Source organism: Corvus hawaiiensis, chromosome 26 (assembly GCF_020740725.1).
Source record: "Corvus hawaiiensis isolate bCorHaw1 chromosome 26, bCorHaw1.pri.cur, whole genome shotgun sequence".
In the NCBI taxonomy this organism is placed as follows: Eukaryota; Metazoa; Chordata; class Aves; order Passeriformes; family Corvidae; genus Corvus; species Corvus hawaiiensis.
In genome coordinates, this window is record NC_063238.1 from 4676822 (window position 1) to 4692395 (window position 15574).

The 15574-nt window shown below is 39.2% G+C and overlaps 1 protein-coding gene across 4 annotated transcripts in view; it reads left to right on the top strand.

Moving 5' to 3' along the window:
• The window catches only part of RGS20 (regulator of G protein signaling 20), a 38099-nt gene extending 22772 nt beyond the window's left edge, over positions 1-15327 (top strand). For all 4 annotated transcript variants that reach the window (XM_048329096.1, XM_048329098.1, XM_048329099.1 and 1 more), the window contains exons 2-5: positions 7376-7524; positions 11545-11631; positions 12483-12717; positions 13956-15327. In XM_048329096.1, the coding sequence (XP_048185053.1) occupies positions 7376-7524; positions 11545-11631; positions 12483-12717; positions 13956-14144 (660 nt within the window). In that variant the 3' untranslated portion in view covers positions 14145-15327. The remainder of the gene's footprint in view (positions 1-7375; positions 7525-11544; positions 11632-12482; positions 12718-13955) is intronic.
• Positions 15328-15574: the final 247 nt, after the last annotated feature.

Genomic DNA, 15574 nt, shown 5'->3' on the forward strand with positions numbered 1-15574 from the left:
ATGTTCAAAGGTAAGAGAACTGTTACTTTATTTCCCCTTCAATTTTTTTCTACTCCTCACACCAATACCTACTTTGGTATCTTTACTCTGGGTCCCAAATACTTAATCATGGAAGCGTCACCTCAGCTGTTACACACCTGCTACCCCTTGCTTAGAACAGTGAGCATATTTCAGAGTGAGTAGTGATGTCTGAGGACTGAGCTTGAAATACCAGGGAGGAGTTTTCAGACTATAGGGTGCCTGTGTCTCTTGGAGCTCAGGTCAGACGTTGATGAATTCGAAGCGTTTAAGCAACTATCAGTACTCAGTCACTTAGAGAAATTCATCCCATCTTTTTGTCACTAAGAAAAGTGACAAAGTCTTGGAAATACTCTGGAGATCTGGCATTCAGAAGGAAGAGGATTCTTAGCTAGAGGTTCATTACTCCTCACTTGCTGTTTTCAAAACTTGTCAGAGCCAGGTGAAGCAAGGAAGCCCAGGAGATGTCATGGCCAACGTGAATGTGTGCTGAGCCAAACTCTGACCCTCCTTCAGCCTTAAATTCACTTTGGTACTACTCCTCCTGGCTGACACTGCCGGTTGGCACTACAGCCGAGCTCCCCAGGCAGAGGGTTGCTATCACAGTGCCTGCCCTGCAGAGCAGCCAGATGCCAGTGTAATACAATCCGAAGTGAAGCGCGACAATCGGAATCAATAGGAAACAGTGTGTGAATCACCGCGTAACGCACTCCAGGGTGAGTCATCCCGATTCAAACCAGCTTTCAGACCAGGGCAATGTCAGTCAGCTTCTCGCACAGTTCAATATGAGTCAGATCTCAGCACCGAGTACAATGTGAAATGAGTCACTGACTAATACAGCGCCATGTGCCTCCAGTACCCAGTGCGAGTTGTCAGAGCTTCTGTGTGATATGAGTCACTTCATAGTACAGTAAAATGGGCTTTTTGGAGGCCATTCATAATTAAGCACAATGCAACCAAGCGCTCAGGAGGAGATAATGGGAGTGAGCAGAGTAAACTGCTACAGGCACCAGTTTCACTGCATAGTAGAGAGGTTTGTAAAATATTAGGATGAATGGTTTTTTAAAATTTTATTGTTTCTCAAAACAAGCTGCATAAAAATAACTAGAAGCAGGTACTTCCTCTGACATCAGAGCCAGCAAAAGCAGGGTTGAAGCAGTGGTAAAAATCCCAAGGTTGGAGAAGACTGTGAGTTTTTTTGCTTCCAAGAGAGCTGATCAGTCAGTGTGACTGACATACCTCCACCCAGACCGACCCCAGCTGCCACAGAAGACAAGGCAAGGGATGCTGACAGCTTGTGCTGGGCAGAGGACAAGATCTTGACACTGATTTAACTTAATTGCAGTTTGCAGTGACCTAGTTTGTGAAGGACTCAGCATGGGATGAAGTTATATCCATACTTATATTCATACTTATATTCATACTGCTCCACTGTCACAGCATCCACATAATCAGCTGGACGGAAACAACAGGTTGCTTTTTCTATGAAAGTGGTAAAGAATTCTCTCATGTCTTTCCCTTATTACAGGAGAAATAATGACAGTGACCCTGCTAATTACAAATTAGAGTAACATTTTCAATGAAGTCTCTTGTGATAAAATCCAAACTAAAAATTCTTTCTCCAGAGGATATAGGGCATCTCTCTAAAAACAAAACAAAACAAAACAAAAAAACAAACAAAAAACCAAACAAACAAAAAAAACCCCACAAAAATCCCGCTGAAGCCCCAAGTAACTAGGTTTTTAACAAGAAAGCCAGATTTTTCTCAGAGAAAGACTTTAGTGCAGGAAGTTTTTTGCAGTGGCCAACTGGGCAGAACTGAACACCAAAGGAAAAGGAGCAGAAGACATCGAAGGCATTGGTAGAAAAATACCTGTTACAGGTGACACGATCAAGGCACCATTACCAGTTACTATGTGGGTGTGATACACTTCCAGCCATTCCTTTTGAAATGTAAAACAATGCTTTAAGGTGGATAGATGAACTTGGCTCTTCTGAGCTGCTGCTCCTCTGGAAAAAAAAAAAATTAAGCAAAACAGGCAAAGGCACTCTGTTTCTGGCCATTTGACATAAGTGTCCCAAATTTCTTAGTTATATGATAACACTTTCACTTGCAACTTTATCCACTTTAGCCTTTAACAGACTTGGGCACAGCAGTGACATAAAAAGCTGGCTTATTCCATGTGCTGCCAGCTTCCTTTCTGCTAACCTCTGTCTTGCAGTCACGAACTCTCAACCATTTCAGCCACCCTACTACAATATGCCAAATCTCCCAATAATAGAAAATAACTTTCGAGGACGTACTAAGTGGGCAATCTGACAACTATGCCTAAAGCATGTGCATATGTGTGGGCGAGTTCATTAACATATATTAGAATTCTTCTCTGTCTAAAATAGCACACTGCTTGATGCAGAAAGCCTGCTTGTCACATTTGTCAATGAAAAGGAAGAAGCACGAGCATCAAATTTCCTGTTCATCTTTCAGTTGTCAATGAACTGCCACAGGCTTCAGTGGGAGTTTGTTGCAGCCCCAAATATATCTGAATTCTTAAAATATAGATTTAGAGATTTATTTGGAATTTGACCCCAGTTTCAAGCCTCTTATGACATTAGTAGATAAGAACAGAATCTCTTCCAACTCACTGGTTATCACTGCTGGGAGGAACCAAAGATAAAGCAGCAATTGTGAGACTTACATAACCTCACCTAAAGCTCGCTGACACCAAGGGGTGGCTTTCATTGCTTTAGTGGAGTTTGGATCAGGCCTGAAGTATTTACTGTAAAATAACTGGACTATATGATCCACATCTGTGCACTCAGTCCAAGTGGCTGTCAGCCAGTGTTACAGCACAACGCTTCTCAGGCTGTGGAGTTACTGGGAAAGCTTCATGCTGTGGCCATGCAAATCGGCCCCAAGGAGAAGCTGAAGGCTTGCACACCTGCCTGATTGTAATGTGTACAAGGAGGAAACATTATGTCTAAGTAATTAAGTAATAGAATCTTTGCACTTTGAGCTGAGAAAATGTCACTGTGTTTTAGCATAAAGTGGGGATAAAAGTACAAAGTTTTGTCTACAATCTTCTGCATATTCCTGGGTTTGGGGTTTTTTTAAAATTTGGTTGGGGTTTTGTTTTGTTTTTTAAATTGACATTTGTGGCTTAGATTTTAAATATTCCTCCTTTGGGAATGCTTTTTTCTTGGTAGCCCACCTTTCTGCTGAGAAATTAGCAAATACTATAAATGTTACAACTAAGCCAAATATCACCTGAAGTGTTTCTAACCAGGGAAATAATTTTCACTCCTGACCTTTACACTCCTTTGTGTTTATAAGGTTACATAGAGAAATGGTTCATAATCTGAATGTCAGATAGGTATGCTTTGGAGTGGAAAAGGTATGGCAGACATTCTTATTTCACCACCTCAACATTACTCTTAAGGCATACAGTGGTTTTGCCACTATTGCCAAAACTAGCATCTCAGATGCTTGCTTAAATCCTTGGACCTTTTTTTTAATTACTTATTAGCATTCAATAATATGAACACATACTTTTTTATATGATTCATAGATGCTATCTTGCGGAATAAGAAGCAAGAACATGTGCCATTAATTTTCCTCTGTTTTTGTTTCATTGCTATTTCAGGACAATTTTATAATGGACTAAATTTCTTGTTACCATTACATAGAGAAGGACATCTCTTTTCCTTGGGAGATCCAGAAACTATGCACCTAGGCATCTGCAGAGATGCTATGTTAGATTGACTTGAAACAGTGAACCAGCTGGAGACAAGCTGATCACCTCAACTCCTACTCCCCTTTCTCATTTAAGCATTTGACTAATTGGCACTCTCCATGCAGAACTTGGATGGTTCTGTGCATTCCTCCAGGCAGGACCCACTGTGCCTAGACAAGTTTCTTTATGTTCCAATGTGCTGATTAACATCCAGGGTGGAGAATATCCAGAGACTCCAAAGCTACAAAATCAACCCAATTCTGCATAGACTGCAGATAGTCAGAGGAGACTTGTAAGTGGCCAGCCACTTGTCTGTAGTCAGAAGAAACTTTCTGCAGATGCAGAAATGATCATGCAGGGCAGACTCATGTACACAATTTAGGGAGGCAGAAGATGTTTTGCAGCTCCAGACAATCACCAGGGATGGATCATGCATGTGCTGGAGCAGTCCCAAGGCACATGAGAGAGCTACGTGTAGGATCTGAGCAGTAACGTGCAACCCAGAGCCTCCTGTGGTCCAGCCAACACCACCACTACGAGGACCTGTGCAACAGAAACCCCTCTTGACATCTAGACATTGACTGACTGACCTGTTCAAGGATTTGATTCCTCACAGTGACTCAGTATTAGCAACATTAGACCCTATTGACTATTCATGTTATACCCAGCAATTGGCTAAAACTGTACCCAGTCTGAGTTTAAACAGAGCATGAGATGGTAGGGGTTGAAGTCCTTTGGTTAAAGGTATCTTACATAATTCCATTAGTAGTCTAAAAGTACTTTTGGATTCCTCAGGAAATATGTAAAAGATAGCAGTCCATCTCCAGTTTTCTAATCCTCTGTGTTTCCTTCTCTAACCCATTTTCAAACAAGGCACATCACTGTTCCAGATGGTGGGGACAAAGAAGGCAAACCCCAGTTCTCAAAGTGCAGAGAACATCCAGTACAGAGGGTTCTCATGCAATTTTTTCATTCTCATAGCACCTTCAGAGAGGTCTGGAAATCTCATGTTCCAAATTAACAACTGCAAAATTATATGAATAGAAGACCTTTTTACTACAAGGTCTAAAAACACCCTCTCTTTTTTGCCCTGAAGGAGCCTGAAGTCTCTTGAAGGCAAAAAAATAACCACCTCAATTCCCACAGATCCACACATCAATCAAGCAATTGCTTACATTGCTAATGTGGGCTGTACTATAACTGAGCAAGGAATTTTGTTAATTCCTACAAATAAAATTCACTGGAGTAATTGATAAATCTACTACCCATTCCTGCACACAGCACAACTCAAACCAGCAACTGCCTGGCAAGGCTCATTACACAGCTCTGGTGGTTGCAGCAAGAGGCCACAAAGTGTGATGGAAAACTTCCACGCCCGACAGTGAAGTTCTGGATTTACTAGAAGTAGCAGAAAGATACCAACATACATCAAACAAGGCTCTTCTGAAGTTAGATAAACAGTGCTAGGATAGATCACTGACTCACTGCTTGTTCTGTGAAGCTGACTAGCCTGACACAGTTTTGTCCTACGGGTCTTAATACTGTGTGCACCAAAGGAGTTCCTACAGCTCTGGAATAACCTGCACCACTGCTCAGCTCTCTACCTTGCCATCCTATAACATGGACCCTGGATTGTATTCAGCCCAGGCTAACTCATTATTAATATGAATTAGAGATATGAATATGTGAACATAAAATATCTCAGAAGTAAGAGTGGATGTATTATGATATATAAACAGCACATGTCTGAATCCAAGTTACATTTTTCTAATCTATAATAACTGTTTACTGTCCAAAGCAGCCTGAAATACTGTTAGATATATGAAATGTGAAAATGCTTCATTTAAGAAAGTATAGGTATCTGGAAGGAAATTAATACTTATTCATTCCATTAATGTGAAGCTGAAGGTGACAAAAATAAATCTGAATCTACAAATGCATTCTACATTTCAGTTATCCTTCCACATTTTGAAACAAGAAAGGGGGGGGGGGGGGGGGGGGGCTGGAAACTAAGTTATTTTTCTGATTTTCTATTTCTTGTCATTTAGGCATTGCTTGTCCGATTGAGTCTTCAGAGTTTCAAACTGGGTTACAGTTTTTATCTGTATTGTTGTTCTTGTATTTGATTCCTCCTGCTACACAGGTGCATCTTCTGCTACCATGTCATACATTTGTCTCTTGGGAGAGTGGGTGGTTCTCACAAAAACAAAAACTATTAAGCTCTATAAGACAGAAAGAAATTCAACATTAAAAAAACCACAGTAGCCAAAGTGCAGCGAAATGTAATGCTGCACTCTGCTAAAATAACCTTCTTTCTTCTCCTGACACTTCTGTCGAGTCCATGATGCCATCTGTACATTCCACCTCAAGTTAAAACAACAGCATTTCCTAAACCTGGATGAACATTTTAGAAAGTAAAGCAACTTTTAACCCCCAAGTATTTATCTCATTAGGTTTAAGTCTGATATTAAATTATAGATTTAAAAAAAGGAACTCAAAATTGGTAGCAGCTAATTTTAATTCCCCTACAATTGTCATGGTAAACCTCTCAAAAGGTTTAAGAACCTGAAACAAACCCACACACAAAGGGATCTCGTGACACAGAATGACTAGCTATGTATCCAAAAATCAAATACAAATAAAATGAAGAAAGACATACTCATCTTTGTACAAGCTAGCATTTCATCTCTAAAAGACATCTGTCACTTACATATGGCACAACTTTCAGCATAAGAGGGAGAGCATTATTAAGTGCTGTAGAGCAAATGTGAAGCTCAGACACAGATCAGAAAGGAACAGGGACTTCAAGGGGACTTTGCATTTTGCAGATTGTGCAGATAAGTGGTGTTGATGAATTGACATCTCCAAAAAGGCTTCCTACAGCTGTACAAAAATACCAACCAGTTTTTTTACAAGCCACCAAAAATTGTTTCCTGCTGTCTTCAGTTGGCAGACTCAGTGAAAACCATGTAATTATTGTCATCTAGTAGTGTGTTTCCTCCTCATCTACACAGAACCACAAAGAAAAATGTTTTTAAAAACTGTGGCAGTCAGACCTTCAATGGAGAAATGAGCATTGGCCCTTCCCCTTTTGCTACAAGGGGAACCAGCAGGTTTGAGACATCCTCAATACTCCAGATTTTCAGGAGAGCTCAGGTGTCTCCCTCAAGCATCATGAAGCCTGTGCATTGGCTAATCAAGTTAAAGAAAAGAAAAAAAAGGGGGCCCTAACAACTTTTATTCTGTATAATTTTCTTTAGGAATGGCCTTGAAGTCAAAACCTCAGGAAACCCTTTTCAACTCCTAGGCTTATATACCTCTGTGCCAAGAGCTCTAGCTCTCCAAGACCCCTCACTTTTGTTCTCTGCATCACCATTCCCTTCTCATTGTATTCCCACCCATGTGAGGAATTCATTAGCCCTTTGCCTTCCATCACAGCACTTAAATGAGTGAATCTTCCAAAGGATTCAACACCTAAGAACTTCTATGGGGGAAAATCAGGCATCTAGCTTTTCAGTTCCTTTGAGGCTGTGGCCTTCAGCACTTCTGGGTAAGACTTTTAAAGCAAACAAAAGGGAAAAAAGAGAGAGATGTTTCTTACTTCCCCCTTCCTTTGTTGCTTGCAGCCCATGGGATCAGAGAGGACAGAGATACGCAAACGGCAGATGGCTACAACCCCGGAGACCCCAGGTGCTGCACAAGCTCAGCTCAGCACAGGAAATCGAGGGTCCAATGCCTGCTGCTTTTGTTGGTGCTGTTGCTGCAGCTGCTCATGGTAACCCCTCTCATTCAAGCCTCTGGGGAACAGAATAGCAAGGAAGAAACGCATAGCTCGTGTACAGGACAACATAAGCCAAAGAAAACACTTGTATAATTCTGTGAATCTGGGACACAAATAGATAGCTATGCTCTACTACCAGACACAACCCTCTACTCCAGTGTACTCTTTGTTTCCCCTGCCATTGAAATAACAGATTTAAAAAGAAATATCTGTACAGTATCTCTATTGCACTTTTTTTGTCAATACTGTGTAAAGTCTGTTTTGTGCTGGACAGGGTTTCCTCAGCACTGAGCTTCACCAAGGCTCCCACTAAAACCTGAAAGCAATACCAGAATATGTCACAGCTTTAGATTTAGATTTGGGACTTGACAAGCAGGACCGAAGGTGTTAAATGGAGTTAGGAGAAGGTGGAAGAATTTGTAGGTCAGAAAATGAATAACCAGGTGCTCAGCATTGTTCTTTACCCCTGAAGGTAACTGGATCTGTTGTCATTAATTAGTACTGCCAACTCATGGCACCTGCAACTTGTATGAAGATAATCATTGGGACCAGAAACTCTAAACACTGCCGGTATTTGCAAAGATGAGGAGCTAAGCAGAAAAAATTTGGAAGAACTCCCATTACAAAAGTCCCATTCCTGTTAGGAGAGAAAATTTATCAATCAAAGCAAAAGAGAAGTAATCACTTGATTCCTTAAATTAACAATGTGTTTGCCTTCACTTTCTTACCAGGTCTTCCAGATCCAAATGATTTCATTCTAAACTGAAGTAAATCTTCCCATACTCAAAAGCCCTGTACCTGTTTGGGGCAAAGTGTTACTTAATGGGTGAGAGTAGAACCTGCATTCAAATAAACAAAAAGTCTTAATCAGCCATAGCAGTTCAGCCAAAACACTGACAACAAGTGGAATGCTTCTTGGAAGTTCACTATCTACCACATTAACACTTCAGAGCAAGCGAACCTGCCACTGAGGTGACAGGAAGTAGTCATTATAGCCTTACAGCCTGGGCTAGGAATCTATTCCACCAATGTTGTTTTCCAACAGCACCTTGCGGCAAATGCTTTGGAGAGCACCATCAGAAGGCAAGGGAAGAGCAGACTGATCATTCCTTGCTATTGGTACTCAGTTCATCAGAAGCCAAGACACACAAAACTCTGCCCTCCCTAATGCAAATAGTGAATATTTTGCAAGGACAAAATGTTGCTTGGAGGTTTGGGTTTTTCTGTGAGATGCCAAGAACTCTGGCTCTGATCCTACCAAGCTTTTCAGCAGGTGCTTAGAGGTAAACTAAGGAAGACTTTAGAGAGACATTAATACTCTGCCTGTTCAGGATCAGTTTGCCACCTATTGCATCTAAAGCATCCCATACAAATTCCAAAGCCATTTCAGCAGCTGTCCAGTGCAATTGCAAGTGGCTCAGTCCAGAGCTGTATTACACAAACACAGTTTTCCATAAAAGGAAAAAATAAGATACATTTATCTACTGAGTCATGGTACATAAAATTTGCATTTTACCTTTTAAATTGTTGATAAAGTGCTTTTTTTTTTTTTGCCATTTTACCTGATATTTTCCAGGATGCTTGTTTTCTGTGCATCTCACTATTCAAACAATGCAAAGAAACCAATTTACCCAATAGGGTTTGTGAAACTACCCAAATTTCACGATGCTTAAAATTCCTATTTGCATTTCAGAATCATCTGGGAAACCAATACAGGCTCAGAAACAGAGCAGCTTGTTTCAGCTTTAAAATAATTTCTGATTTTTTTTTTTAAACAATTGTTTTCTAGTAGCAAGAAATGCAAAAAAACCCATAATTAAGCTATTTATATTCCCCATTCATAGACCATTTCCTCAAAATAGCCCAAGCACTTGGAACAGAAAAATTATGAATAGGAATAAAAATAACAGTCTCTGTGAGTCATGCAGCTGAGCTGCTGAACATCCAATATTCAGCATACTCTTAATAGTAGATTTAGAATGAACTGAAATGAGTCTCTCAGCTGGATGCTCAGAGCCTGTGTTCATTCCTACAGTCAAACCCAAGCCTCCAGCCTGTTACTCTTCCAGATCCTGAGAGGATACAGTATTGCACTAGTCTCTTTACTGTTTACTTGTACATTTCTAGGGAAAGAGCCTGCCTGTAAGCCATTTTCTGAGGCATGGCATGTTCTATTAGGGAAGTTTTTATTTCTTTGGTCTTTTTCCTTTTCTGTGCATTATCCTATGAAGACTGTATTCCTTTCTATTGGATCTGTTGGTTCTCTTCAATCCAAAAATAGCTCAGACGCTTCCTGTCTGTGTGTGAGGAATACATATCATTTACATATTCAATAGAGGCCAGAACCACTGGTAAAAAGGGTAGTAAAGGCTTAAGACCTATTTAACCCAAACGAATAATGAACTAACATTACTAGTTACTTTTTTCTTTTTTTCTGAAAAGGTAAATTGAGATAGCTCATTGGTTTGAACATATGGTTCAGATGTTGCTGAAAAAAAGTGTTTGCAATGTCTGCTCTCCATCTTAGCAATACGAAAGCTTTCCTTTGTCTTCAACACATGCACTGCCATGGCAAAGAGAAAAGCAGGTCCCTGCAGATTATGGACTAACAGTAGACAAAGAGGGAGAAGGAGATGCCCAGTAAATAGTAAGACTGCAAATAAGACTTTATTTGCAGTTTTAACAAAACTGCAGGTTTAACAAAAAACCTTCCTGGAGATAAATGAGATTCTTAGGGATTAAGGCAGCAAAGCTTAGAACGTTAGCAGGAAAGAAAGGTAAGATAGAAATGAAGAAATTAAGTTTGGTATTACCCTAGAAGTTACAGCGACTGTATTGCTTTTTTTCAGCTGGAGGGCCCATTTCATATAAATAACAGGTTATTCACTGGGACCTTTTCTTCCTGACATATTTTAAGTATCTTGACAGATTATATGAATGCATGCATGTATGCACATGCATTTCTCACTAAGCTACAATAGCCTGGATGAACTGGAATGTTCATTTTCCCTAAAAAGAAATATTTATATTTTCAAATCCAGTTTCAAATGAAAATGAATCATCTACAACTACAAAAGAAATTTTTAAAAACTAGAGAGATCTTAACTAACATTTGATGAAAGAAGCAGGAGTTAACAGCTACCCTTCCACAGGACATCAAAAGCTGTCAGCAATCACTAGTGATTGCAGCAAACTTTGTTTTTGTAATGCTACAAACAAGTGTTTCCACCCAGACATACTCAAAATGATACTCAGCAATGATAGACCTGCTCTTTGTGCTCCAGACCTCACATTTTGAAGCATGTATTAGCAATTTCCCAAGATGCAATCAATCACCACACAATCTAGCTGTATCTACATCTGACCTCTGAGAGATGCTAACCCTTCCAACATCACATACAGAAGTCTCTAGCTCACTTTAATCTTGTGTCCTGCTTCTGAACTCCAGCCTTCCTGTAACATGGTATCACAGCTCCAAATCACAGTCTTGGCCCTCATCATAGCCAAGGAGAAAAAAAATGCAAACAAACAAATCCAAACCCACCTACCTTGAAATCTAACTCGCATAAAACCAGTGCATCAGGTCCAGCTTAAGTTAAAACACTGCACTGAGCATACATAGTGCAGACATCAATGGAGAATAGATTTGGTATGTCACAAAGGGTATGCATGTATACATTTATATCCCATATACATATATATATATATATATATATATAATTGGACCTGATGATCCTTATGGGTCCCTTCAACTTGAGATAGTCTATGGAACTGTGATCCTTCTGTAGAAAATCTGTATTACAGAATATTAAACAGCATTCAGCTACACTCAAGTTTGCCAGGTTTATACAATTTTAACATTAAGGTCAGAATGTAACTATGGGTAATGTGCCTATCAGTAGCTTCAGTCCTTTTAGAATTTTATTTTTTTTTAGTACTGAAGGAAAAGCATCTGGTGCATGTTCAGACTTTTTCTCTATCAAGTTGACTAAAATTTTGTTTGCTGCTTTGCAGTCTTACTGTTAGAAATCAAGAAGAAGAGAGAGCAAGGAGAACATCTCATGAACTCCAAGCAGAGGGTATTCCAAACTGTGAGGAAAGGTATGGTCTTTATTAAGTGTTCTGTCAAGCTAAAATGAAACAAACCCAACAAAACGTACTAAGTAATTGCAGTGAATTACCTGAAATATGAAAATAACTTTCATCTATTTGTCATTTACGTTCACTTTGCAAATCATCTGGTTTTTTACCTTCTAATGAACCAAATGATCTATAATATTTTACTTTATTTATATGCAGCATGTAAGTACATCCTGACTCTCATAACATGACAAATTAAAACCAGCATTGTAAACTGTTTCCCTTTTTTCTGAAATAATTAGAAAATACATCCTGTTCCCACCCAGCATGTATGCAGTGAGCCTAACTGGCAGTGCTCAGCCTTACAAAAATAATACAAAGTGGAGCTTAGATCCTCCCAAGAGTCAGGCAACAGTTTTTTCAGAAATGCTCAAACAGGCACCTGTAAAAGCACCTGTAAAATGGTAATATACAGGTGGGTACCTTTCAGAGTGTTTGAATCATTGCTTCTTTATATGTATTTTCATTCAATTTTTAGCCATAATTTAATAAGGAATATTAGGGATAGAAAAAATTACTAGCTTTTGCAGAGGTACTTCTTTGTTGCAATTACTTTGAGCAGTAAACTGCAATTTCTGCATCAAAGCAGAGGCAATCACCTGCATCAGAGCTTTTGATAAGCACACTTTCAAAAAACATCTTATAAATGTGTTTACAAGAGTCTGCACTTGCGTAGTTCCAGTGAGGAATCAGAACCCCATGAACCTTATAATTCTGTACCATTGTGATGGCGGATGCCTCCTGCCAGCTGCAAACAGCTTCAGTAACAATCACTCATTCCTCTCTTCTTTTGCTCTTCTTCCTCCTTTAAGCCCTGCTCCTACTCTCGAGGAAGTGAATGCCTGGGCTCAATCATTTGACAAGTTGATGCTTACTCCAGCTGGCAGAAATGCTTTCCGTGAATTTCTACGAACAGAATTCAGCGAGGAAAACATGCTTTTCTGGATGGCCTGTGAGGAACTAAAACAAGAATCCAACAAAAGCGTCATTGAAGAAAAAGCAAGACTAATTTATGAAGATTACATTTCTATCCTTTCTCCAAAAGAGGTATATTGCTTTCCCTAGTACATTCTTGGATGTTGCTTTGCACAGTTAGCTCTAGCACGTGTTTAAAGCTACAGCAATACTCAGGGAGAACTTCTCCCACACGCACATTCCACTGCGATGAAGTAGACATTTGGGGGAAGAAGGCACTCATCATTGAGGTGAGATGGTCAAAACTGCTTTCACTGGTTGTAAGGAAGCTCTTCCTATGCTACCCTGGCATGCTGATGTGGAATTTTTAGTTTGAGGCACAAATACATGGCTGGTCACGTTATCCTTGCTCAACTTAAATTTTATTTGTTGAACAAATCGGTTCCTTTTTTCCTTACACTCAGAAGTGGGTGTATGCATCTCTCCAAAAGCACAGTAACCACAAATAAAGTGTTATTTTTAAAGCACAAATTGCTCAAAGAGCAGCTGACAAAATACGGCATAGAACAAACACAATGACTTCCCCAAAATTTTTAAAACTACTTGTCACTTTGCTGTTAGCAAATATGCCAGGTTTCAAAGACACCTCAGTTCAGTTTGAATGTAATCCTGCCAAGCAGGCTGGAATTTTAAACCTTCCAACCCCCTTGCAAAACTGCAATTTAATTTTTTGTAGTGCCAGCTATACTTATGTACTTATAAAAATGCTGTTTAAATCTACCCAGTCTGTTCCTGCAATACTAACATCTCTCTACAGACACTAGAGAGTTGCAGGAAAAAAAAAAAGACATTCCTGTATGTTGTATGGAATCATTATATAGCCCTACCTGTGGCTCACATCAATTCACCCTGCTTTTTAACAGAAATTTGATTAAGCAACAGCTTCCCAGGTTACATTTTCAGCCTGCGTCATACTCTTACTCCAAATTCAGTGTCTCTACAACAGCACTAACTCTCCAGGAAATGAACTGTCACAAAAAATTATAAATGTTCTCTACTACAGAGCAGGAGGTTGGTCTGGAAATAACCCATTGGTCTCTCAGGCCTCAGTAATAATGGGATTGCAGACAGTGTTGTTCAAATAAGGTACCTCAGTGAGGACATTTCTCTACCCATACTCAAGACATTACTCCATTCAAATTCTAACAGAATCATTTTTTGCCTAAGTATATTTAGCAATTTTTACAGTCCTGGAGGACACCAGCTGAAATGGTTAAGAGGACAGCTTTTTCAACCAATAAAGCAAAACTAAGACTCCACCTGTACTATTCACCACTATTATTTACATGACTTTCTATTTTAATACGCAGGTCAGTCTGGACTCCAGAGTAAGAGAAGTTATAAACCGAAATATGCTGGAACCCTCACAACACACCTTTGATGACGCACAGCTTCAAATTTATACCCTAATGCACAGAGACTCTTACCCACGGTTTATGAACTCTGCTATTTATAAGGACTTGCTTCAGTCCTTGTCTGAAAAATCCACCGAAGCATAGAATTTTTTCTTAAATGTATTTATTTTAAAACAGACGGGACTCTGGGCTACAGAAATCCACAGGGAATTTAGAATTAATCAGATATTTACCTGAAAATAACTCAGGCAAGTTTTACTACAGACTGAATAATTTAAATCCGCACAAAGCTCTGACACATTCAGCTGAGTACAGTTTCTGATCAAATTCAGTGTTATTTTGCAAAAGGAAACTAAGAGAATGAAGAAGAAATGTTGTTCAAAAAATGCAGTCTTTTTTCAAACACAGCAGACAATTCAGACACAAAACTATTACAACCTGTGTCTGAGGTACAAATACCAACTGAGAATGAAAACTAAAATTGATTTTTAAGTGGAGTTAGAATTTTCTTGAAAACCAAACCAGTTGCCCCACCCACACTGTGACCAAAGTAAAAATTTTACTGTCAATACTGGGTTACTCTAGGCAGTGCCATCATACCTGGCATAGGTACACTCCACTTGTTTTGGTATATTTATTGCATATATAGTGCACTAATGGAAATTAGGATGGCAATCTTATGAAAGTTACTGGTTGAAATAATGCTGCCTACAAAAGATCTTTTGGTAAAGAATTGTTATTTTAGTACTAGAATCTGCTGAAAGCATTAAGTTCCCTTTACTGATGTTCATAAAATTAAATTATTTACTTCAGAGGAAGACAAGTCTGGGCATTCAAATTCCAAAATAAAGCACAAGAATTCTCACATATTCTTCTCTTCCCTTAGTAGGTGTATGTAAAACCCTTCACTGCTTGCTCCGAAGAGGACAGCAGTTTTAGCCACCTTGGGTTTGTAAATACTAAATTCTCCCATTCCCTGACAGATCTTGTAGGGTTTCCATTACAGATACACACACAATTTACTTAATAAAAGCAGGAGATCAAACTTGTGTTCTGGTACAGCACTATTTCAGACTGTCCAACAGCACCAGCTCTATCCAGTAATAAACCACGTTCATTTACAGTATACCCAAACCATTACACTTAATTCCTGGTCATATCTCAAAATCAGTAATCACAGGAAAAACTAGGACGAAAGTAAGTTGAATCCACATAAACTATCTGTAGATCTGTTACTCTAATGTCTTCTTTCTTTTAAATTACAAGATTCACTACAATTCCACTATATTAAACTCTGGAGTTTATAGTGGATTTCCACTGAACTGTACTTTTTTCCTGTGTATTTATTTAAATGAGCCAAATGACACATATAGTTTGGAAAAAGAAAAACAGGACAAAAAAAATACCCGTAGAAGGGAGAACCAGACAGGCATAGTTCAGTGATGTGTACTGTAGCCTTTCCAAAACCTACTCTTTGCCTAATTACAGCACTATGAAAAGTACAAAATGGGGACTTTCTCTAAAAAAAGGAAATGGGAATAACAACACAGAATTTCAGGGATCAGTGTAATTGT